The 25,934-nt window shown below is 44.4% G+C and overlaps 1 protein-coding gene across 1 annotated transcript; it reads right to left on the bottom strand.

Annotated features, from left to right (window-relative positions):
* Positions 1-71: 71 nt before the first annotated feature.
* On the bottom strand, positions 72-25,018 carry LOC128298451 (diacylglycerol kinase theta). Its single transcript, XM_053034202.1, has 17 exons — positions 24,512-25,018; positions 19,796-21,438; positions 17,212-17,394; positions 16,551-16,742; positions 16,207-16,413; positions 14,217-15,437; positions 12,284-12,451; positions 11,717-11,853; positions 11,516-11,628; positions 10,953-11,439; positions 10,660-10,889; positions 10,433-10,581; positions 10,026-10,343; positions 7,282-7,573; positions 7,043-7,199; positions 6,866-6,973; positions 72-1,529 (listed from the first exon to the last, which is right to left on the bottom strand). Exons 2-17 carry the CDS (start codon positions 19,905-19,907, stop codon positions 1,383-1,385), a joined length of 4,221 nt encoding a protein of 1,406 aa, XP_052890162.1. The 5' UTR covers positions 19,908-21,438; positions 24,512-25,018; the 3' UTR covers positions 72-1,382.
* Positions 25,019-25,934: the final 916 nt, after the last annotated feature.

The following is a 25,934-nucleotide window of genomic DNA, read 5'->3' as shown; positions in this document are numbered from 1 at the left end:
TGTTTGCTGTTTATGTTTATGCTAGTGATAGTTTTTCGAATAAATTTGCTTCACTTTCATCTAATCCATCTACAATCGGTGTCAATTAGGTTGTAAATATTGATGTTTCTTTACTCTTCCTTGTAGTGAGGGGTTTACTGAAACTTTGTGTATGAGTGTGTTTGGTTTTTGCTTTTGCTTTTGTGCTGTTCCGCTTATTTCCTTTTCGCCATTTCGAAACATTTTCGCTTACGCTCCACACACACAATTCTTTTCCTAGTTTTGACGTGAATTATCTACTACACGTACACGCACAGACACATACAAGATACATAGAGTTTTGCTATCGTGGTTTTCAATGTGGTTTTCGTTTTTGTACAGATGTTTTTCGCATTTTCCTTCCATCCCCCGCTAACCCGACCCCGGGTCCGGTACACATCAGCGGGAGGGCGCGGTGAGGAACGGATGCGCTTTCTATCGCCTATTGTTATCTAAATTGTACACATGTGTTCGTCCTTTGTGTGGGTTTTGTGTTTCGCTTCCGATAGGCTATTGGTTTTTGGTTTGCAGTGATTGTTGTTGAGTTATTAATATTTTACACACGAGGGGATTTCCGGTTTTTTTCGCACGTCCATTTCTTCCCCCCCCCTTCCCCATCCCCCCAATGCGTGCTTCGCATGTGTTCGCCTTTAACTAGCCTTGTTCTGGGCGTATGTGGGAGAAGGTTTTGGTTCGTTTGCACAAGTTCGCCAAAGTGCATCACCCATCGTCCTGCAGAATCTCCACCACAATCGTATCCACACATACAAACACACAAACACACTCGGATAGGAATTGGTGACGAGAGATGGAGGGGTTTCCCTTGGGCTGGAAATTTTCTGGTGACCGCCATCACTGCAGCACTTGTTCAGCAATCGTATCGAGAATATTGTGTTTAAAGAATTCATAAGTTGTACTATTGCCCCACTGTACAAAATAGAGGAGTTTTTGCAGGAGATTTTTGGAGGAGATTTTCCATGAAGGAAGAAAATAGACAGAGAGAAGGAGAGAGAGAAAGGAGGGAGAATAAAGTGTTAGGATATCGGTTTAGGTTCGATCGCTGGCAACGAGGTAACTGCAGCAATGGTTGTGGTCCAGCGCGGTCCAGACATGTCGTTCTGCCGCAACAAACCGACGCTGTCAGTCGTTTTCGAGACCTAATATCTGTGTGAGACGCTGGGTGTTTGCTAGTGATGACTGGTGGGACGACAAAACGTTGGCGATAGTTGCCTGTTCTGTTTCAAACTAGAACACACTTTCCATTCTCCACCTACTGACCCCACTCCGATACGCTAGTACTCCTTCCCCCACGAAACACCCGCAAACGACGAAGCACGTTAAATTAATCGCTCGTTATACCATATTCAAAAATCTGTATTATTGGAGTCGACCTCGTCGGGTTCCTGGGGTGCGGCCAGCGTCATCTGGATCCCCGACGGACCCATCACCTGCATCGTCGGCTCGGTGTTGCGTCGTTTCATTTTTCCTTTCATTTTTTTCAACATTGTTGCCTAGGCGCACAGTTGCGTTAATTTCGCGCCAACCAACACCATCATAATCGTCGTACGTTCGCCGCCGCCGTCCGGTCCATGAGAGTTATTAAAAATTGTAGTGGGGTTTCGTGTGTTTTGCCGAGGTTTTAAGTATTGTTGTTTGGGTTTTGTTATGTATTTGCCATTGTTTTATGCGTGTGTTCAGTATAACGCGAATAGTGTATAGAAAATGTACCGTTGAACGTTTGCATTCACATCGTTTCATGTTCCGATTGTTTGTTTGTTGTTAGTTGTTAATTTTGTTGTTGTTTAGTTTTCGTATAAGAAGTACAAAAGTAATTATGGTATTTGGACGCAAAAGATGTTTGATTTGTTCCATATGTATTATTATTTTTTGGTATTTTCGTTTTGTTGTTTTGCAGTTTGTTGATTTGTTAGATGAGTACGAACGAACGTGTTTGAGTTGTGCGTTCCGGCAAGTGGCAAGTGGAACACAAGTGGGATTATAGAGCCATCAGAAATCGAGTGGTTTAGTGTATTTGGTTTGGTTTGTTTGACATCCACACGTTTTGGAAAAAAAAGAAAGAAGAAAGAAGAATTGAAAACCATTTTTAGCATCGTATTTGATCGTGGCGAAGGTAAAGGCATATACGTCATGTTGAAATTTAAAAAAAAAGTTATAAAAACAAGAGCAAAGTGAAATTGTTTTGTTGTAGTTTTTTTTTTTAATAATCAGCAAACTACTTAATTATAAAAAAAACGGTAGTAAGAGATATATCACGAGAAGATACTACCGATGCAACGGAAGCAACTTCCATGGGAATATGGCAATAAAACCCATGTAAATTGTCAAAACAATTAAAACATGTGTAAAGGAAATATTTAAAAATAAAATAACACGCTCAATACCATCTAAACAATGGTACATCCTAGTAGTAAGATGATGTAGAACAGAACGAAAGTCAATAAATAATGAAAGAAAGGGATAAATGATATCAAAACTAATGTTCCAAATTCAAAATTAATGCTACATCAATGAAAAAACAATGAAAACTCCATCTGAAATACTAGCAAGTATCGGTATCGTAACGCAACGCAACAATCAATGACTAAGAGAGAAAAAACAGAAAACAATTTATAAATATTATAGTAACGCACATAACTGCCAATGAAAAGTTTAACTTGCAAGCTATTTCTGTTTTTTTTTGGGGAAAGTAAAATGTTTACGCAGGAAATATGCTCATTGAATAAAACAGTAGAAGAGATAGAGAGATATGTATATATATATATAGAGAGAGAATAAAACTGTGAATATTGCGAATCGGTTTACTTCCTACAACTCAGTAACAAAGACAGAGTAGAGCGAAGGAGAGAATGTACTTTTATGCAAAGAAAACAATAGCAACAGTATTAAACGTATTAAAAATAGCCATAACCGATCCGAGGATACGATAGCAAGCGATCGGTAAGTTAGATGGGAACGAATGGGAATTCAATGCAGTAATGTGGGAAAAGAAGAGAACACAATGCACATGTTTGCTGTAGTTGTAGTCAGAAATGGAGAACAGAACAGCGTAAAATACCGAACTGCATCAAGGCTATTTGTGTGTGTGTAAAATTTTGCGCACAAAATGGAACAACAACCAAAAAAAGGGAATTAAAGTCAATCCGTGTAGCACATGATGTTGAGTGTCCAGTGTAATTACAAATTCGTCGGAACAAGAGGATCGATGTGGATGGGTGGATGATGCGCAAGTGTATGTGTGTGTGTGTGTGTGTGTGACATGATCCGAGATCCGGGAAAAGTTCAAGATTCTGTGACACTTGTACTATTTCCTGGGTTCTGGGTACTGGTGCGTGTTGGTAGTATGTGAATGGTGGCAAGTACACGATGCTGCTAGTGTCTTCAACTAATGGCTTACACGGGAAAGGGAAGATTTCACGTGTATGTGTGTCTGTGTATGTGTGAATGGGTGTTTTTTCGAGATGGGGTGACAAATGGTCGGAAATGGCGATACTTCTTTCTACTTGTGGCGTGCGTCAAATAGATCAATCGATAAGTATTACATATCAAGTCATTCGAAATACACGTACCATAATGTGCAGTTTTACGGTGAATGAGATATATAGATAGAGAGAGAGAGATTAAGAGAATAATTAAGGAATACGATATGGGGGTTTCTGTGGTTTCTGGGGGTTTTCTTGGTCAATATACACATCGTATAAAGTGAGGCATTTTACAATTTACGGGTAGTACAGTACATTCATTCGTAATTAAAATCTTTGGTTTTTTCTTCCTGTTCGAGAGTGGATTAGTGGCTAAACATTCGATTATACGGATACGGGAAAGTATTACAACATCGGGGAGGTCGCGCAACAAATGCAACTGAAAGTGGGCCCGTAACTATAGCTTGCTTCTCAGAACTCCTGCAGCGCAAACCACTAATCACCACCAGTGAAACTGAGAACAACAATTCATAGTTGGAAGGCAAAATGGTATGAAGGGCGTATTTTGAATACAGTTTTTTGTTTTTGTTTTGTTGTGGTTTGGTTTGTTTTGGCGCTAAGGATCTTTACCCGTTCGGCAATGTATGCAATGAAAATGCGCTCTCTATCATCACTAAACTTAACGTAGCTCTAGCGAGAAACCCGGAAATTAACTGGAACGGTTCGAGAAAACTACCGATCGTACGTAGTGATCAAAACTCAAACAGGAAAAAAAGCGAACTCTAGAATTCGAACACGTTCGAGACATAAAGTGTGTGTGTCTGTGTGCGCACTAAACGATAGTCGTAGCTAACGAAAAGCGTTTGTTTGTTGGTTTGTATTTTTATAAACTAATACTTTAGTGCTAACCATCTTCCCTGCTTGTTTGAAGATTGAAAGTTTTGCGTGTGAGTTTCGCTTGTGTTTTCGCGCAATTCGCTTAATCTGCCTGAACATTATGCTTTGCGCAACTTTAGCTTTGTTCAACGTTTGCGTTTTGCGTTTTGGTTTTTTTTTTGTGAGTTCACAGAAAACAGGAGAATAGAAAGCTAGGACCGGACGGACGGGTACTCTAGGTTCCGCTCAGGGCATCTTTATCACGATCTCCATTTTCTGGAGCTCCCCCTTGCGAGAATCCCGCAACGGCCGGTGAGATATGCGGTTCTGTTAGCCTCCGTTTGCTCTTAATTTTCTTCAGCATCGTTGCCTATAGAAAGTTAATTGCAATTAAAGGTTTGGATCAGTATTCGGTACGGAAAAGAAAACACACGTTTGGGGGGTGGGTTGAGGGGGGAGGGGCGGGTTTTTAATGCTTGAACAGTTATGTATAATTGGTGTTAACAGAAATCGAGATTTACTTCTATGGTTTTGCTTTACAATGACATTCACGATAAACACGCACACGCACACACAAACACACACACACACACATACGGTCACGCACGCACATCACACACGGCCTCAAGTTGGTTAGGTTGTTAGCACGAAGGGGGTATGCATTTAACGTCCGATCAGATTTTTACAGTCGGGTTGTACAATTAATTTTGCGTGTGTCTTTGTTATGTCATTCACTTTTGTCTCGGCACAGGAGGTACATTGTCAATGGAGAAGTTAAACAATAAATGCAACATAAATGTACAGAAACATATAAACCGCATTTAAAGGGTTGTGAAAGGATTTGCAAAGGAAATCAAACTTTAGGGAAAGATATACAGTCAGCATGTTCGAAGAAATTGTTTTTCTTTTTTAATTAATATTTTCTCTTTTATCAATACACTGATAACGATCAAATTACAGCGCAAAGAGTTGAAAATAACGCACAGTTTGAAAGTTTCAAACGCATTTTGCAGACATTATCATTTTGCATTTTTTATCATCAAGTGTAGTGCTAGTGTATCAATAGTACGTTAACAAAACCCCAAATGACATCAAAATACACCAACAATCAATACAAAGCGAGTATGCCCGGCATAAGGCAGATTGGAAGGAGAAAATACCTTGCATGATTTGTACAAAACTCAACACAACGATGTTGATAATACGGCAAAAGCCGTCAAACAAATACTAAATAAATTAGTATAGTGCTAGTACTAGGGCTTGTAGAGTTTTATTCATTGTGAATTGTTTCCTTGGTTAGAACAAAAATGCTGTAAATTAACATCCAGTAATTGCGTTTTCAACTTGAAATGGGCGCCATTTTGTCTTTGAAATTGAGTTCTTAAAATACGGCTAGACAAGCAATAGCTTAAAGAAAAAGATCCTTCGAAAACGTCAGTTTTCGTGTATTTCCCTAATTATGGTTGATAAAAGCTTACTCTTGAATATCTTTTACACGGAATAACTTCTTATCCACAATATAAGGCTTTTTTTTTATTTAACAACATTCCGAAAATATGTTTCGAGCTTCTGATTGTATATCTACCCTGAAGTAGATTGTTGGACAAAGGGTTTACTAAGTGGTTTATAATTTTTTGATAAGAAATATAAATATTTTTGTTTTCTATGATTTTTATGAAAAAAAAACAATTTTGTTTTGATAAATCTAAATTTTAATGGTGAATGCTTTGCAAACTAGGTACATAGATTGATCGGGAATTCGGTTTATATACACAAGCAAGGCGAAACGTATTTGCTTTCCACAGGATTTTTTTTACTACTGAGCGCACTCAGATCAGTAAGCAGTCGAAATGGAACATACTAAGGATCGCCCAAGATTATTGTCGAATCTTGTATTGCCGCACGCTATACAGCAATGGTTCGTTCGAAATAGATTGTTCGTACTGTATTTACAACATGAATCATGGTCAATTATGGTTCTGATAGCAAAACCAGTCCTTCTACACACAATATGCAAGGGAAAGGTAGCTGAAACGTCAACAGTCTGTTTGGGTGTGAAGTGTTTAGGTATTATGTGGCAGTTAGGAAGGCACAGTATGGTAGGAATAATGGAAAATAGTCAACATAAACTACCAGGGCACTGTGTGTTCATCAGATGCTACGCGCAGTGTAAAGTGTTGGTGGCTAATGGTTGGAGTTTTGTAGGATGCTTTCAAACGAACGACACACATGCAAATGTTTACATCATTTGTTTATGAAAACAGAGAGAAAAAAAAACCGAAAACGTTATGAAAGAATTTTTATCAACCGCTTCGTGAGATATTTCATTCGAAACGTTACGCAAATGAACAGCAAGAAGCCAAAACGAATGAAATGAATGTACATGCGAAGACCAATAAGAACGGAAAACATATGAACTACCAAAACAAAAACCAGTAACATTAAAAGAAAACGAAAACAGACAATGTTTTCTTCATCGTAGGTGAATAGTGATAGGAAGGCACTGTACAAAAGGGGGGGTACACGCTTACCTTTAATGCCGATTTTAGTACGACCACATCACCGGGGCTCTGTACCCACGGTTCTCCATCGACCTGTACCGGTATGTCGGAATGAAGATGAATCTTTATGTGACCACCCTGTGGGGAATACATAGACGAGCGATTAGATCTTAACAGTTCGCGCCACAGAGTGTGGGACACTCTTACCTGGGCTATTCGCATGGCCGAGCGCAGCCCGGACTGGATCTGTCCCAAATGCACTACACCGGTAACGCCAACGACTTCCAGCATACCGTCCCAATGGTTCGGTTTACTGAACTGATCCTCCTTTTCCGGTCCCCAGGGATTTGCTCCGGAACCCCAGCTGCAGTTACAAGCAGAGTTGCGTCACGGTCGGTATGGATTTGGGCACTAAAGAGCCCTCGCAAGCCACTTTCGGCACTCACCTTAAGATATTCAGTATGATAATACCCTCGACCGGTGGTAGCTCCACTACCTTCCCGTCCACCTCAAGCCGCAGCTCCTTGTGCAGCTCCTTTACCATCTTCCGTCCTACCATTTTCCGCAGGCCCATCTTCACGTACACGCCCTTGTTGTGTAGCCGCGAGTTGAACTTGTTCGGATTTTCCTCGCGCGCATTATGGAAGTCCAAGCACAGGTCGGCATCGATGCCGATACCGAAGTAGTTGTTCATGACGAATATCTGCGAGTTATCCTCACTTTGGGCGCCTCCAACAACTGGTGCGGGAGAAAACAAGATCGTAGTTATTAATGTAATCGTTTCACAAGCGTTCGATCGTGGTGTCCCAATCGTTTGGGGTTCACTTGCTTGATGCCAGTGTTAAGATTCGTTCGATGCTGGTTCGCTGGTAATGCACGATAATGCACACGCTCTTTAAACGGTACACCGATCATGGTGAATGTGTTTCGTTTTGTTGAGATTTTAATTGAAATATAACCTCAACAAACGTTTCTCTTGCATCGGTGTACCAATTTTCAAACCATGCTATCGACGAAATGTAACACGTTGGCCCTTTTATACACCAAAGAACACATTCATTCCAATAATGACAACGAGCATATCAACAACAACACCGACCGGCCTAGAACAGTATTTACAGCAACATCCATCAACTATGTCTGTGGTGGTTAGTTCATTTAGTGTGATGAGGATAAACTATGTATGTATATATTTAAAAAGAGATACGCGTTATACTGATATGCGGTACAACGTAAGGTTTAGTTTCCATCATTGCCATTATGTAGTTTGCTGGTCGAATATTTACTTTAGTCGTTTCCTTCCAAGCCCTCAGACAAGCCTGTTCAATGTAATTAAAGGTAAACTCTCCAAAACAATGCTTTGAAGATTATATTAAATTAAGGTGGTAGAGGTAGCTGTACAAAACCCCAAAACATGTTAGAAAAATCGTACAAATATAAGTACACCTTATGAAAAATGCGGTATTAGTGCACTTGTTAGTGTTGGGTCCAGAAGCTCTTTCGAACTGAGCTGTGCAAACTTCTCGCTCTCGCGAAATCAGCTCTAAAGAGCGCCTTTTCCTCCGAGCACCGAAAATCTCCCCTTGAATGAGCCGGTTGAGTAAATGTATTCTGGAAGTATTGAGTGTTCTCAATTGTGAAAAATAAGTGAAAAATAAAGCAATTGTCAAACGGCAAAGAGTTGCCTAGTTGCTCAGCGTTGCTCTAAACTGAGCGATATGCCAAAAAGAGCGCTTTTCGAGCGGTAAGGAACGAACGGATTTGAGCGAAGCGCTCGTTTGAATGCGCGCTGAAAGAGTTGAGTATTCTTTAGATACGATAAAAATGAAATAGTATCAATGCGCTCACTGGAATATTTAAGCTTGTTCGAGCTGAATCGCGCAGGTTCGATCTTCGACGTGGTTTTTTTCGCGGAACAAACTGAGCGCACTCGATTAGGTGATGCTCATTACCACTGAGGTACCTCTTTCGCACACGACCCAACACTAATTCACTGCCTCTACAAGCTAGAGATGTGCGCGCTGAGTAAGAGTGAGTGAGTGAGTTGAAACCTTCGAGAGAGTGAATGAGTATAAATGAGCATGAGGAGTTTTTATGACTCCTATAACAACTCTTTTGCATTTATACTCACTCTCACTCTCAGTGCCGACTAGAAACTCACTCACGAATGAGGAAAACTGTGAGAGTGAGTATAAATGCAAAAGAGTGGTAAACACATTGATGCAGTGTAATACTTTTTAATGAATCTCAAAAGAGTGAGTAAAGGTTTCAAATCTTTAAACCCACTCTTTGACTCTGATTCAAATCATTGTAAGGAGTGATTATTCTCATCTCTACTACAAGCTCTGTTTAAATTATGTTTTAATATATCAGATTCATATATTCTTCACCGTCGTCCTCCGCCACAATCCTGGGCGGGGATGTTTCGGTGGGCAAGTGAAGAGATACAGATAGCATGCACACCATTCATTCCAATACAAAACTACGACGGAGGTACACAATGTTACCACCACGTGATGGCATCTACTGTGGACGGAACCGGGTAGTTCACACACTACTGTCGGTAGCGTAACGTAAGGTAAGCAAGCACAGCTGGCCAGTATGCCGGTTAGTACAGGGCAATGCGACAGATAAACAGGGGTTGGAACAATACACTACTGTGGGATTTGTACGCTTGATTTGTGAGGTGTGTTTCGGCGGATTATCTTCAGTGAAGGCTTTTGGTTTTGTTTTGTACAAGGTATGCTTGATTTGAGTTTTGTGTGCTGCCTTGTATTTGTAGGCAAGCTAATTACAAAGCACCGGTACTTCCAGGTGGCGGTATGTGAGATATACTTGGGACGCTAAACGGAAGGATGCGACACTAGTTAGTATTGTTGTTCGAACAAAGGCACAACCGACATAATGGCACCAAGTAGCAGAGAATATAGGTTTGGGGTTGGTAGGTGTGTAACGAGAAGGCATCGCGACAACCACGATGTACGGTATGTATGTACTAAAACGGGAGTGAAAAATTTGGTAGCAAGTAAAGCGAGGGTGGCCATATGCAAGTAATAGGACAACAAAAACAGATAATTATATGATGGGTAGATAGATAGATAGAGAGAGAAAGAGATAAAAAGAGAGATAGATAGATAGAGAGAGAGAGAGAAATAATTGCAATTTGAGCCATCAAAGTACAGCAAATGACCTTGCGCCGGGTTGGCCACGATTGCCACCGATGGGTGATGGTGTTGTTGGTTCTGCTGATGTTGCTGTTGTTGCAACTGCTGTTGCTGTTGTTGTTGTTGTTGCTGTTGCTGTTGCTGTTGAATTTTCTTCTTCTTACCGGTTGAGTTGGGTTGCGCCTTCGGTGTGGCATCTTCCGGTTTGTCCTCCGGATGGAAGACTACCGTCCAGCGGTCTAGCCGTATTTCTTCCGCATCTATTACGTCCCGCAGCAGATTCAGTGGGTCTTCGCCACCGGTGTAACCGGCGCCCCAGCGTAGAACGCGTGCCAAATCGTTACCTGCGGGAAGGTAAGAAAAAGGAACAAAATTAATCCGTTGCATAAGGCTTCCAAGTGTGTACCGTCGGCATTCGACGTTCGCTACTTACCAGTGCCTAAGGGGACGATGGCACACGGTGGGCTAGAGCATTCCGAATCTTGACCAACGTTGTCCAGGCACTGCAACACCCAACCGATCGTACCATCGCCACCACACACGAGAATTTTATAATCCTGAATGTGTCGGAAAACGTATAGCCTGCAAAGGTATGGCGGAATGGTCGATACGATTAGGTCACGTAGATGAAGTAGATTTGGGAAGCTCAATGCTACCTACCCAGGCAGTGGTCCACCGTTATCCAAATCAAACACTTGATATGGATTTAATAATTTACGAAAACTACTAATAAGCTCTAGACCCTGGCATCCTCCGGACTTGACATTGACAAACACCAGCAGCGGTTGGACACCGGCCGGCACCATGCTCGGTTCGATGTTGGGCAACAGCAGCACGAGCAAATGCTTCTCCTCATACTTGGACTCCCGTAGCGCCTGGAATGCACGTACCTGAAACCCACACAAAGACACAGATTAACATATCGTAACGCAGCAAAAGTGGTCCAAACTTACAGCTTTGGATGCATTTTCGTAGGTTATCACCAGCGAACCGTACTCGTAGTAGATCGGACCAATGCTGCTGAACTTGTTCTCGAAGCCGAGAAATTCCGTCAGTATGTGCTCGTAGTTGCGCTGGGACAGCCCGGGCGGCAGATTGCCAACGAACAGTGCCAGGTTCGGACCGTGCGGGTCCTGCTTGAGCTGCAGATAGAACCGCATCAGCTCCATCTGCCGGATCGAGTCCTTCCCGAGCTGCTTCATGATCTCCCACGGTCGCTCGTTCCACGACAGCACCCGCTCGGTAACGCCCCGATCGAGCAGTATCTCCGAACAGCGGTAGTCCTCGATCTGGTGGCTCTGGAGGCCGAACTTTTTGAGTGATTCGCAAATCAGATCCTTTACGGTGGTATCGTTGTCCACCGGTATGATAACGTAAGCGTTCTCCACTTGCAGCTTACCCGGATAGACGCGCACAAAGCCGTGATCGTTCTCCTTATCACTGTAACGTACGCAATGCAGCGAGCGGTTAATTGCAAAACGTTCACCAGCGCCCTGCCGGCGGTGCGATAGCTTACCGAAATCTTAAGTATATAGCTGGTCTTTTGCCCTCTACACGGTGTAGGCCTGGCACTGGGTTCGGATCCTGCAATCTGACCTCGTCGCCATAGACATCAGTGAGAAAAAATAGCTGCAATAGTGGTTTGTAGAAGGTAGAACAGCGGTTTAGATTGCGCCTTTGCGCGCGAAAGGGAATGTTACCACCGTGCGGTACGTACATTTGGATCCCTGGCTATGTGGAAGGCCCTCAAGGCGGTGGTCAACAGTTGTTCCAACGAGCATGTTCTAGGTACATTAATGGCTCTGAAAATTCTTCTTCGATATGAACAGTTTCCGTCGAATACCTTGATTGTTTCTGAAATAGGACGTGTGGATGGGGTGTGTTAGTTGCAGGGTAGTTTGTCTTGCACAGCTGAGTCTTCGGTGCATTCGCCTTAGTGTCGATGCTTCTAAAGCTAGCTTTTGACCGTTTGGATGGATCGATTGGTTATTTTTATATTATTTTTGGTTTTACATCTCTATCATATGGCCACTCAGCCATCCATCCTTTCTTCCACATTTTGGATGAATCTGAGACCACACACACACACACACACACACACACACACACACACGCATCACATCCAATCCGGCAGAGTCTGTTTTTGGAGGCTGTGTGTTAAAATAGACCACTCTCGCACACACGGGCACACGCTTCCGGTCGTGCGAACAATGGGAATTTTAACGAACCGTGCTCTCGCACACCAACAGCACACACTCACACACACACACATATATATACGTACCTTCATCGCGCTCCTCCTTGTCCTTATCTTTCTTATCCTTATCTTTATCGGGCTTATGCGCAGAATCTGGCTTCGAGTGAGTACCGGAGCCGCTGCTCTCGCCTCTTGGTACGTACTCATCGTCGCGATAGCGGTTCTCCGCCGTTATCTCCTCGGAGATGCTGCGAGCTGGTGGTTGTTGTTGTTGTTGTTGTTGTTGTTGGATGGATGCGTTCGAATGAAGCAGGACGGTTGGTTGTTTTTTTTTTAAATTTTGTATGTTGAGTTTGTTGTGTAAGGTTGGGGTTGGTGGGTCGTGCGCCGTCACCGTCCGACCGCATGCCAGTGCCCCGATGAAGTTGTGGCATTCACGCAACGTAACGATGCATCGCAAAAGGTAAGAGAAAAAAAAAAGACGGGAAAGAGAGACGGATTGAGATTGAGATGAATTGCCACATTTGCCACCATGCCACGAGTGTCGCTTATAAAGTAGAACATCATTTAGAAACAGGTGAGTAAAATCCCAAAACGAAAAACAAAAAAAAAACAAAAACAGGATGGCGAAATTAAGAACAATCAAACCATTCGCTGCTGCCTACTAGGTTTTCGGAGGGAAAAATGGGCAGCTTTTACAACATTTTTAACTCCAAGCACAGAACACTTTTAAGCTTTGTTTTTTTTTTAATTGGTGGAACATCTATTCCTCCATCAACTGTTGTTCGTTAATTGTTTCACAATGCGATAACAAATCGATTACACGTACCGAGTGCACTAGAGCTGCCATTTTTGTTGTTTGTGTTAGCAAAGTAGGCATGTCCTGGTGTAATGTATGTAACTTTTTTGTTCAATCGAGAACCTTTCGGAAACAAATCAAGAAACAAACGAAGACGCATTTTTGGTAAAAATGAACGACGAAAGTGTTGGGGAGCATTTTTGTAAAAGTAAAAAAACAAATCATCCAGATGCCTTAAGTTTATCGATTTTCACACGAAAATTAACAACGCGCCATGATGGTGATGGTGGTGGTTGGCCGCTTAAGGAACCCAGGATCGACTGCCGTCACCCAAGTGAACACACAAAAACGCACATACACACTCACACCGCACACCTTTATTGTTCGCGAATGGCTGTTTGCTTTTTTGTTTTCCTCTTTTATTTTCCTGCTGTTTTCACTTTTCCCATCCGCTCGATCGCTCTCGTAGCGCTCTCGTAGCGCTCTCTTTCGTACTGCTGGCCGCCAGGGGAGGTCTGCGCTGGTGGGGAGCGTTTTGTGTTGCAAAGTTGATCACTTGTGGCTCGTATGCCTGTGCCCGTCAGTGCATTTGGCACGCGGCGCATTTTCGGGGACGATGCGTTTGTTGCAGCCGAAGTGTGTTGCATGGTTAGTGCCTGGGGTTGGGCCATCCTGTTGCATTCGCACCAGCCTTCGTCGGTGCGTTTGGTGTGAGTGTATTGGCAAATGAAAGTTTTCATAAAGTTTGGCTGTGTGTGTGTGAGTGCGGTTTTTTTTGTATTGCAACTCTCTCACCGCCATGAGGTTATGGTTGGGCTGAAAGTGCTGAGGTCGAAGTTGCAAGCCAAGTTTGATGTTGTTTTAGTGTTAGTAAGCGAAACACACATTCCGCAACACGGTGGGCCAATACTTGAGACACGGAAGATATAATGCAACACACGCACACATACACACACACACACACAAACAAAAAGGATGCATTTTTCGTGTGCCAATGGTGGTTGTTGCAAAACAGGAATGCAAAAAACGGAAAATATTTTCTTAAAAGTAATACATAACAAACGCAAAGTTATCGTAAAACAAGAGTAAATATAAGAAAAGAATAATCATAAGTAGAAAAATGCATAAATAAACCAAATCATACCAACTCAACAAAGAAAATTAAAAACCAAAATAAAAGTATAAAACCAAACAAAAGCAAAAATAAAACCATAATCGCACCTCTGCGTACACGACATCCCGTTTTGCTCCAACCCATCGAACACTTGCGCATCTGGCGATAAATGCGGCCGAGAAGATGTTGCGTCGGTGGGTGAGAAACGGTACCGTGAGCTGGTACCGCACCAGCCGACAATACGCTCCGTAAGCGTTCCGTATCGATATCGCTTCTTGCGGTCGGTGTTACGTTGGTAGTTTCACTACCGGGGGCCACCCGCAAGAATGCACCGACGCCAGCGGTACCGTTCGGTTCGGCACCATCATCGTCGTCGATGAAGCTGAACCCACTGACGTCATCGTACGACACAACCCGTCTCGGTTCCACGCAGGTAAGCAGTTCGTTCGCTGACGCCACCGTGAGATGGTGACCGAAATTGCACACAGCTGCTGCCGCGGCTGGCACGGTCGTGCAGTCGAACGAGGAAGAACGTTCCACCGGTGCGCCCATGCCGTACACGGCATCGGTCCCATTCTGCCCACAAACGGCCACCCGAATCGGTCCCGAAGCGCACACGGACGATGACGTCAGTGAGCCGGACGGTGTGTGCACTAGCACCGGGGCGAGCGCGGCCCGAATCGGGGCGATTGTGGTTGGCTCTAGCGCACCACGGGCAAGCAGCAGCTTCGACAGCTCGCTCCCGTTCGGTGGCTCCTCCTGCCGTGCCTCCAGCGGCGATGGCGATCGTCGCTTTATCGATGGAGGCGCCTGGTGCTTCTTGCGAAATCGGGCCAAAAACCGGGGACTGTAGTATGCGGCCGATTTGACAAAGCGTTTTGGAATGCTGTTGGTTTGATCCTGGAAGGAGCGGCTGCGCATCACCAGCGTATCGGTCGGTGGGCCAGCATTGGTGGCTTTCGAGCGCCTGAGCGCGGGATGGATGAGATTGCGGCTCCGGGTCGGCCGCATTGGCCAGTCGTCCTCCGTTCGCAGCAGCAAACTGTTATCGCTGTGGTACTGCTGTGGCGGTGGCTCCTCGGGCTTCCGCTGCTGCTGCTGCTCACCCCTATCCACCGCCATCGATCCGACCGTGCTGGAAGCGCTGTCATCGTCATCGTAGAAGGTGAAGCTCACCGGTGACAGTGGCACAGCCCGACACTTTTGCTCTTCCTGTAGCACACTGCGCAGCAGTAGTTCCGTGCTTTCGCTGCAGCACTCTTGCTGCTGTTGGTGCTGCTGGTGATGCTGCTCATCGTCCTGATACAGCCCGATTGTCCACAGTTCCGCTACGGACGTGTCACGCGCGCCGGATGCCCACGATCATTATTTCACGTGGGTGTCACGTAACGCCCATGCACGGGGGCAGGGGAAACGAGCGTCGGCATCGGCCACGACAACGCCACGACATTCAGCGTTAGGTAGCGTTGGCCAGTGAAGCGAACCACAAATGGGACAAATGGGTTTAATGGTGGTGGTAGCAGCAGGCAAGGTGTAGAAATGGATACACGAGCAGCAGTAGTAAAATGAAATAAAGTGCGATAATGGGCACATGGAAGCAGCGTAAGGGACACACAGACGACGAGAACGAAAGGGTTTAAAGGTGCGTTTTTTTTTCGAGGAAATAAAAAAGAAACACAAAACAATCGTTTCATACGCGAGGCGTGGTTTCGACATCGTGATGAAGTGAAACAGAAAAGGAAGAAAAGAAAAAAAACAGGGAAGGCATGAAGAAAAGATTGAAAGAAATAGTGAAATTATGAAACACCAGTAATTGTTGAATAATGTTGAATAATTGAAAGTTTTTAGAAAATTATGACATGAAAATGCAAAATCAAAAAAATGTAACACACATCGTTAAACAGATACAGCTCGTTATACGCCCTTCGAAAGTGAATAGCATTATCCTCGAAGGAATAAACGGAGTGAATAAAACCAATGAATCCAAATAATCAAATTTTGGAAAACAAAGAAAAACATTCTCCATTTTTAAACAATTCCACCTCATTTGGAGCTCCAATGGGTGCAACAGAGATGCCCCCGTACAATGACACTTACGACAGGAATAGTCGCGCTGTATTCCCGGTGTTCCTTTGTTGCGGTTCTGCACACCGATGATCGCCTCCATCGGCACTTCCGTCCGGGGTATGGAAACTGCGTGCGGTGGCAGATAGATGGGTTGCAGCGTGCCGAACGTACATTCGGCCGGGATGTTGTTTCTGCACCCGCCATGGGTGGTGGTGCCACACCATTCGCAACGATAACCTGGGGAGTGAGTGGAGGAAAACGATCGGAACATATTATTTAATCCGTGCCGAACTGAAGTCACGTTTGTATCCAGCTTGTGTGACCCATTACAAGCTGCTTGGGTGTGTAATTGTGAAGCTTCCCGATGCACCTACCTGTAAGGCATTCGTAAGACCAGCATGTCTTCTTGCAGTACGCACACTTGGACGATTGTGGCAGGTTGCCTTCACGCCAGTGATGCTGATGTTTGACGTGGCCCAATTCCTTGCCCGGGACGTAGGTTGCATTCTCCTTACAGTCGGGGATGGCAAAATCCTGGCACTCGACATGTGCAAAGTACTCACATACTGCAAAAAAAAGTATAAACATTATTAGGCTGCAGCTGCAACGATTTTGATGTTTTTCCTTTCACCAACAATATTCGGTAGCAAACTATACAAAAAATAATTATACATATCGTCCAAATGTATCGGATATAAGGCGGCCGAGCACTTGTATGCGATCCATCAGTACGATACAGTGAATATTTAACCAGTCCAGCCCCAGGGACAACAGCCTTGAGCACGGCACACAACAAAATGGCTGCGATTGGGATTCCAGAAATAACCATAGCAACGCGTATTGCACCCGCCCTGATTTTGCAGCATTGTGTACGATGGGAACAAAGAAAAAATCGGGCCACACCACACCACATATGGAGCACCGGAGGTTGGTTTCCCAGAACGGCAAACAAAACATGTGTGGCAACAAAACGAGGGGGGTTTTGCAATAAAACACACAAACAAAACACAAGCGAAACTTAGGTTGTTTACTTACTCAAGCAATGAACGGCGGGAGTTTCATCTAATCGCTTACGACAAACCGAACAAAACTTGCGCTTATGGTGCGACGGTTCGGACCAACAGTGTGCGACCGGGTTCCGGATAAGGTACGGTGCGATGCCCGTGCACGGTGTCACGATGTTGGTAACGCACTTTTCGTGTACTATAAAGTTGCACACTGAAATGAAAGAGAAGATAAGAAAGGTGGAAACACATTTATTTAAACATTTTATTACATGGAGAAAGTACACAGACACATACACACAACAGTTTGTTGAAACAAAAACCCAAGGTGATTGCTTATAGCAAGACCTAACGAACTGCTGCTCTGATGCCAGCGTCGCGCAGTAGGTGAAGCAGTGTTTTTGTGTGATCGTTTATCAATCAGCACCAAGCTGAGGAAATGGTTGACTATGGAATGATTGGAGATAGTTGTGTGAAACCAGCGACAGTGTGGATGCTGCTGTCACTCATGTTGCTCTCCCGAAAGAGCGATAGGGCAATGAGTGACTCATCATTGTCAGCTCTATTACCGGACGAACAGAGTGAAGTCCGCATGCACTATGTGCATGTGGGTGCAAGTCAGTGCAAAATGTAGGTCAATAAACTAAAACGTGTAAAACGCTGACCAATTGTGTTTAAAAGTTATTGTATTTATGTTGTAACTAAATTATATAACTTCAAACCTCAACTAAATGCAGCCCCCAGCCAATACAAACTCCATGTGTTGAGAACGGAATTGAGCAATTTTAATAAAATACGTTTTGCATGAAGAATATTTTCTTTGTGACAGTTTTTTTTCGTATCGTATTAAATTTTTATAAAAAATTCGGGTATTGATTTTTAAATTTTAACTAATATCACTCAGTATTTAATGTTCCTGTTTCTTATCGATCGTCAATTTTGATGGAGGCGCCTGGTGTTTCACTAACGATAGGTGCATTTAAATACTAGAGCTGCCTAGCCTTGTAGTTTTAGGATGCTGTAAGGCGTACAAAATAAATCATAAAATATAATTATTAACGATCATTCTTGTTGTTTTGGCAAAAAGGATTTAACACTTTTTTTGAAGGCGCAATTCATTGCGATCTAAAAATCTAAATAGCATAATGGAGGCGCATGGTTGTTTATAAAAAGTTTTGCATTATCAAGCATCAAGTGTGGGAAAATACGTTAAATAAATTAGTCTGTGCGTAGTTTTTTTGTTCAGATTAGTGTACTTTTATTCTTTAGTTGGAGTAACTCCATTATACACAAAACCCTGCTCATGAGTAGTATGAAACGTGTTAGTAGGAAACTGAAGGAAATAACGCACGTGAACATATGCAGCGTGCTGAACCGATGTTTATGTTAGCCAATGGGTTATGTGATGTGTTCAGCATTGAATCTATTTTCTACCCATTTCCCTTAAGACGGGCACCACACCCGGACACGCCGGATTTTCACGGGTAACTTTGGGGGAAGAAATTTAAAGCAGCAGTAGCAGCAGCACCATCACGCCTGACCACCGATTCTGGTCGACCGGGTGGCAATGAACAGTGATGACGCATGAAAAGCCCTTCATCGATTTACCCCCGCTAATGCTAATAGGAAAAACGCAACGCAGGTTCACCAAAACAACTAGAGGGTCACACACAGCGGTTTGTGTAGTATGGGCCATAATCGTATCTGGATGTGAAACCATCCGCCTATGCTAATCTGCTGTGTTTAATTCGGGTTGCACAGCACGAACAGAGTGAGCGAGAGAGAGAGAGAGAGAAAAAAAATTGGGTTGGTTTTATTGTTGACCAACTAAACCAGTTTGATTTGCGTCATGAAGAGAATTTTAATGTTTTAATATTAATCTGCCAATTCACCAGTGGTTCAAAAACTATCACTAGAAGTTCGTACTTTGCATTGTATTAGAACATATTGCTTTGAGCCTAACCCATACAGGGTGTTTCAAAATTCTTAATGATAATCTGACATTTTCAGTAGATGTTTGATCTGTCATTTGCCACTAAACTGCTCACAAATGGATTTTGTATGGTGCACAATGTTTCAAATGTATTTCGTAAATTAGTCATATGTTTTATTGCTGAATGTGTAAACTGTTAACAGTTCTGGGCTTTCACCACCCGTGAGAGCTCAAACTGAGTGATAAAAAGTGATTAGAATATATTGTTGTGGATATTGTGGAAACAGTAATAAGATACGGGTTATTTGAAAGTGTAAAAATATTCACTTTCAAACAATTTCTATTGTGCTTGGTAGTTTTACTCACATTTTTAATAAAATTATGCAATGAGCAGTTTATGCAACGAACTTTTAATATACAACTAGAGATAAGCAATTGTTACTTGTACTTGATCGTGTAGAATGAAACGAACTATCTAATAGAACTGAAATGGTGGCAAACCCTCCTCATGAAACAGAGCGAGAAAGCAAGCATAAGTGAGAGAGAAAAATGTGTGTAATGCACACGCACACCATGGCAGTAAGAGCGGAAGTGATAAAAAGATACTGAAGTGAGAACCCGCAAAACCTGCTTGAGGCAGTGTTGCAATGAGATCACAGAAACACAGAATCAACACACGCACCTTCACAGATGTATCCTTGTCCGATGAGCCCCCACAGCAGATCCGAACAGTGATGGCAATAGGTTGGCTTGTGAAATGTCTTCCTACCGAATGTATGCTCACCACCCGCCATTTTGTTTCCTCGTAGCTCTAATGGTTGCGATATGGTGATGATGGCGCGATGCTGACGACACGCCGATGACGAACCGTATCGCACGAACGCACACGTCTAGCGGGGGTCCCGCGGATGGATGGAGAAAGTGGAGCGGGGTAGTGTGGGACGCAGGCAACGATGGACGACAGGACACCGACAGGACGATCGACACGGTCAGACGCGTGGTGCGGAACCGGGCGGTGTGTGACGAAGGTTGATGCCTGCCCCCCTCAACAGCTGGTTGGTTGATGACACACTGGTGTGACACGGGACTTGCAGACTTTGGCTTGTTGTTGTTGTTGTTGTTGTGGGGGAAGGTTGCTAGTTGGCGTTTTTCTGGGGGTGGAGGTTTGTTGCTTTGCTGTTGCTTGTGCCTTGTGGTTACACTCTCGGTGGCTGCGTTGTGGTTGGTTCCTGTTTCGGGGTTTCGCCTCGAAAACGTTTGAGTTGATCGAATCGGCGTATAAAATCGTTTTTCTTTTTTTTTTTCACCCTTTGCCAAGAGCGATGTACGATCTGTAACTGGTGCTGGACCTTCCTTCCGTTCGGTTCCTTCCTCGTGCCGTACTCGTATTTTTTTTTGGGTGTACACTTCTGGTTTTTATGGCTTCACTGTTGTCAGATCGAGCTCGAAACCAGGAGCGCACCGTGAGTCAGATCGCAATGGCACCATCATCAATGTGCTTGCGTACACCCGCCCATGCGGGATACGAGCGCAGCGAAGGTTTCGATCGTACCGAGCCCGAAGCTTTTCAAAAATTCCTCCCACTCGGTGGTGCCAATTTATTGTGACCGCTCTGGTACCGCATTCGTTACGGACGAGATGGAATATTCGCGGTGTTGAAATCCGTGCTGACCAGTTTTCCAGCAGTGGACAATACCGGGCAGTATTCCGCAACCTCCACCACCACCACCAACACGGAACTCGGAACTGACACGGACTGTATCCAAACCGGCTCACGCACTCACGGTGGTTCGCTAGTTTCAACCTCCGGGAGCTGCTTGGTGCCGCGAGTTGCCGAGTTTTGTCCGAGTCTGGCGGCTGGGCGGTGGGGGAACGCAACGCTGGGCTGTAAGCTACGGTACTTCACCAGCCGAACTGTTGCACTGCCGTGGCGAAGGAGAACATCCGAGTTTGCTGCAAACTGTACTGCGCGGCGGTTCTCCTCGTCTGCTGAAGGAGACACTGGACACTTCGTGTGGAGTGGTCCGAATTTCCTCAATTCAAAACACTGCGACCTTTCACTATTTTGACCGTTTTGCTAGCACACTTTCGTACCGTGTGTTCTTGTGTCTTCCGTTATGAAGTGTTTCTATTTCTATCGGGCACTTTGCTCACACCTCCAATACACTGCACACAACGCTTTTGTTTTCTCTTTCATTGCTTACAATGTGCTACACTTTCTAGTACACTTGCGCTACAATTTTCACTTCCCTGTTTTTGTTTAGCTGTGGGCGCATTTGTTTTTTTTTTAATTATCCCAGCTTGGCGCGTCCCGTTCCGTTACAACTGTGAGAAAGAAAACGATCAACTTGCTGTAAAATTTATCCACTCGATTCAAATTGAAGCGAACACACCGAACACGTGGTGTTCGTTTTATTTTCCACATAATTTCATACACAGCACTGGTATTATGGTTTGGGGCAAATATAAAACTTTACACACAAAATTGCGGTGCTGCAACTTGTTACACAAATGTAGAAAAATATTATATTTATGCACAAAACCGGACGAATTTCACAAATATCACAACCATTTCTACGCTACACAGCTCCCGAGCACAGAACAAAACATCGAAACCACATAACAAAACACTGCCCCGCAAAGGAAATTCGTGTCACAGTCACGGAACGAATAACACCGTCTCATGCGACGAGGATGAGCAAAAAAAAAAAACGATTCAGCACATCTCATTGCGAGTCAGACGCGAGCTGAGCGGTGAGGATATTCGATCTGTCGATTTCACTTTTTTTGTTGTTGCGTACGGGCGTTTTGATGGTTGATCAGCACACAAACCCTCATACACACACACACACGCACACGCACGCACCCTATCTCGGAGGACATTTCATAAAGGCCACAATCCGTACAGCATCGCCCACACTTTCTCCTTCGTTCGTTTGTGCTCTTTCGTATCGCTGCTTTCGCTCTCCGGTGTGTGCTCCGGTGTTTTATTCTAATGGCGGTCACACAGATTCACTACCGCGTACCGCAACCATTTTTCACAACCGTAGCCGTGTGTGTGTGTGTGTGTGTGTGTGTGGGGCGGTCGAGATTCGTGGCTCTCAATTGTGTTCTCACGCATCGGGTTTGCCGTGAAGGAAATGTATTTTCGTCGTGAGCAGGAACCAACAGATCAAGGTAGCCTTCTGGACAAGATCTATTTTTTCCCATTTTCGGGTACTTTAGTGAGAATGGGGAGGTGGGTGAGGGAGAGTGTCAGGCGAGAGGGAGGAAGGGTGTACAGTATAGAACAAAGTGAAGCGATTTTCAAATGAATCTTGCTGAATCTTCGTTTGATCTTAATTTTCCTCATACAAAAACACACACACACACACACATTCGCACACCTGCCGATATGGTTTTTGGTCAAACGATGGAGGCAAACACTTCTCACTCCATTGATCGCTTAGTGTCAGACATTCACGTGCAAGCACGAACGCACATAACACACACACACACACACACACACACACACACACACACACACACACACACAAACACATCGACACGCAGCTCCAAAAACTCGCACACACCAGTTGGGAAAAACTACTGAGGCCCCATGTGTGTGTGTGTATGTGTGCGCGCGCGCGCACGTTCAATCTCTGGTGGATGATGGAAAAGCGAATCTTGGTTCCTTCGCGTACGCCATTCGACGTGGATGAGCGACGAAAAGAAAGCGAAAAAATATATTTATATATGAGCGTATGGGTGACACGGGACGCGAACACGCACACATGTACACACGCAGGCGCACGCATGCAACGAAGCGCACGGAGAAAGGAAAGCAGAAAAAGAAAACCCATCTCATGCCGTGGCCACTTTCAACGCATTGATTTCTTGGCTCGGCCAGCTCGGAAGTTGGGCCAACATTAGCTAAACACCTAACGGATGTCGGCTGTCCAGGGGATATTGAGATGAAATCCGCAGCAAATCGCTTATTGGGGTGGGAGCCAATTTTCCCAACCCACCAAAATGTGCCGTTTGTGCCGATGATGCGATGTACTGTAACGGATCTATTTTGACCCTGATTGATATATGCTCGCCATTGCCTTTGCTGTGCTGTGCTTAAGCTTTACGCGACAGTGCTAACAAATATTTCCCGATGACGAGATGGTGGTGATTTTGCTCTTTTCATTCACGAAAATGTTTGCTCTCATCGTGCACCGTGGCACCACACACTCTCGGGTTTTCCTTTTTCTTTTTTCGCTCGCCAAGTTCATAATTTCCTACTACACTTGGAAACGCGGAATGCACAATTTTAACACGCTCACAAACGCCAAAGCATTTCGCGGTTTCTTGGTGTATGTGCGGAATGGTGCGGAAAATCTCCCGAAAAGTGGAGGTTTTTTTTTGGCTTCTGCCAATTTGCTATTCGCATGATCGTCACCGTGCAACACCAGGCGACTGCCTGAATCGTTATCATGCATGCATGGTGGTGCGAATTTCAATACAAATCGCCAAAGGTGTACAGAATTACAAGGTGTTGGCATAGCCGCCTGACTGATGGTAAGGGTTGAGAGGGAAGGGGAGGGTGGAGTGAAGGAGGAAAATACAATTTTCCACTTTCCTCTCATCTCACACACAGGCGCGCAATCACATGCACACGTACACACGAATTTTCTTGCACGCATAATTTCTCGCTCGATCTGTAGCACTACAGGGTGACTCGCAGCACAAAACACTGATGGTGCGTTTCCATTACCATTTCCAGAGAAAATCTGTTTCCATTTTGCACGAAAACAAAAAAAAAACCCTCACTAATTTGTATGTTACTACACTCGCTAACTGATCGTGAGCTTGTATATAAAAAAAGAAATCAAATTCTAACACACACGGAACACAGCACAACTAAATTTGATCTCAGTAGACTGCTATGCTGTGAGTTGGTTCTCGCCCATCCTGGTTGCGGGGTTTTTCACGCATGCAAAGCATTGGAACAATTTTTTTTAATCTCTCTCTATCTCTCTATCTCTCTCTCTCTCACTGTTATCTCTCTCACACGCACACACACACTCATTCGCACCTTGAATATCTATAATCCGAGAACGGGCACACGGACACCATCATCTGAACAGCATCACACACAGTCACTTTCTTTCACTCCCTGTTTTTTTCCTCCCCTTAACCCAGCGACCCAACATATTCTTCACCAATTTCCAAATGCTCAGCCCCACCATTCGCACACACACACACAAGCGCGGACACACAAGCGATACGTTGAATAACGGACCCGTATGCATACAGGCAAGCGAACGAGCGCGCGCGCGCGCACACACGTTCGCATACGCACACGGCTAACGCAACCGTGTGCCCTCGTACACGGTCACCTCAACGGGGTCAAAGCGATATTAAAATTCACCTGTTTTCCACCATGCCAATTTTTTTTCCTGCAAGCTAGTTTTCCCAATTTTCCAACACGCTCATAATTTGGGGGTTGGCAGGGGGTGGAACTCGCTCATAAATTGTTCACCATCACTGTTGCACTCTGTTTCGCTGATTTCCTTTTTTTCTCACACACACACACACATACACACACGGCCACTTATGTGCGCACGATTTGGCTTCTTACTTCTTTTTCGTGGTATCCTTTAACAGTAACAGTTTCGCTGGCCGAAGGTGGGGATACTGACTGGCCCTCGTCCCACAAATGCTGATTACACGGACCGTGCACACGGGCACGGGTCTTGCCCGCTGTTTTGCTATAATCCCGCACACCTGGGCAACACTGCCACCGTCCCGTATCTGCGTTCTAGCTCTGCACGCGTTTTTCGTTTGGGGGAGGTGTGGGAGGTGGGAGGAGAAAGCAGAGAAGAGTTTTAGGCCGTAACTGGGACCTGCAGCAGCAGCTTTGCGGATCCGGAAGCGACCGTCGTGTACGCCGTGGATGCTGCCGATACCGATGTGCGCTGTTCGGTTTCAGCTGCCGTCGCCGTTAATGGTGCCACCGTCGCCGTCTTGTACAGTGCCAACGCAGCCAGAAAGTGTTGCTCCATTTTGTTCCCCCTGTTTGTCACCATTACGACGACTGTCGCTCCGGATGACACACGGGCACAGTGCGAGAAAGGAATGAAAACTGAGCCCACTTTTGCCAGCGGGTTGACCAAGAGACCAGACCCGTCCCGTGTCGGAGAGCAGTGCTCCCACGAAAATCGTTTACGTTGACCTATTCTCCCCAACTTGCTGGCCTGGAGCGCGGAGTTCGAGCGAAGGAATTTTCTGTCTGTAAAGGAGTATAAAAAAAGAAAAACAGGAACACCAAAAGAGAGACAAGCAGAGGCAAGAGAGTGAGAGAGAGAGAGTACATCGATCTGGTCGGAAAATCGTCGCTTCACACGGTGCAGTTTTCCACTCGCTTACTGTGAAGGAAAAATCGAAACTGTCTCCAACGTTGCTCTTTAGCGAGAAGAGAGCAAATGAGCGTCGAACTGTGATATGACAAGAGAAAAAGGAGCATAGAAAGGAAAGTGGGTCCATAAATTGTAGCACATCATATTCTATGGACGTCATACATAAGGGAGGATTTACAACAACAAAAAAAAAAACACTGTCAATCAAATATCTTCATTCCACCCCAGAACATACACTTCCATGTCTGATGCGAGAATATTTGATGAGTTAACTGCGACTAGATACTGTTCGATTAATAAACTATCGATAGGATAATTTTAACCATTACCCCTTCAACATTTTTACCAGCAAACCGTGTCAAGTTCATGCGTGATTTTCTCTCGCTTTACGCTCTTGCTTTAGCTTCCCTTTGCTGTTTCCGATCGTTATCGTTA

Source organism: Anopheles moucheti, chromosome 2 (genome assembly GCF_943734755.1).
Source record: "Anopheles moucheti chromosome 2, idAnoMoucSN_F20_07, whole genome shotgun sequence".
Taxonomy (NCBI): Eukaryota; Metazoa; Arthropoda; class Insecta; order Diptera; family Culicidae; genus Anopheles; species Anopheles moucheti.
Note: the sequence above shows the minus strand (reverse complement) of the source record. Positions and strands in the feature narration are given on the sequence as shown.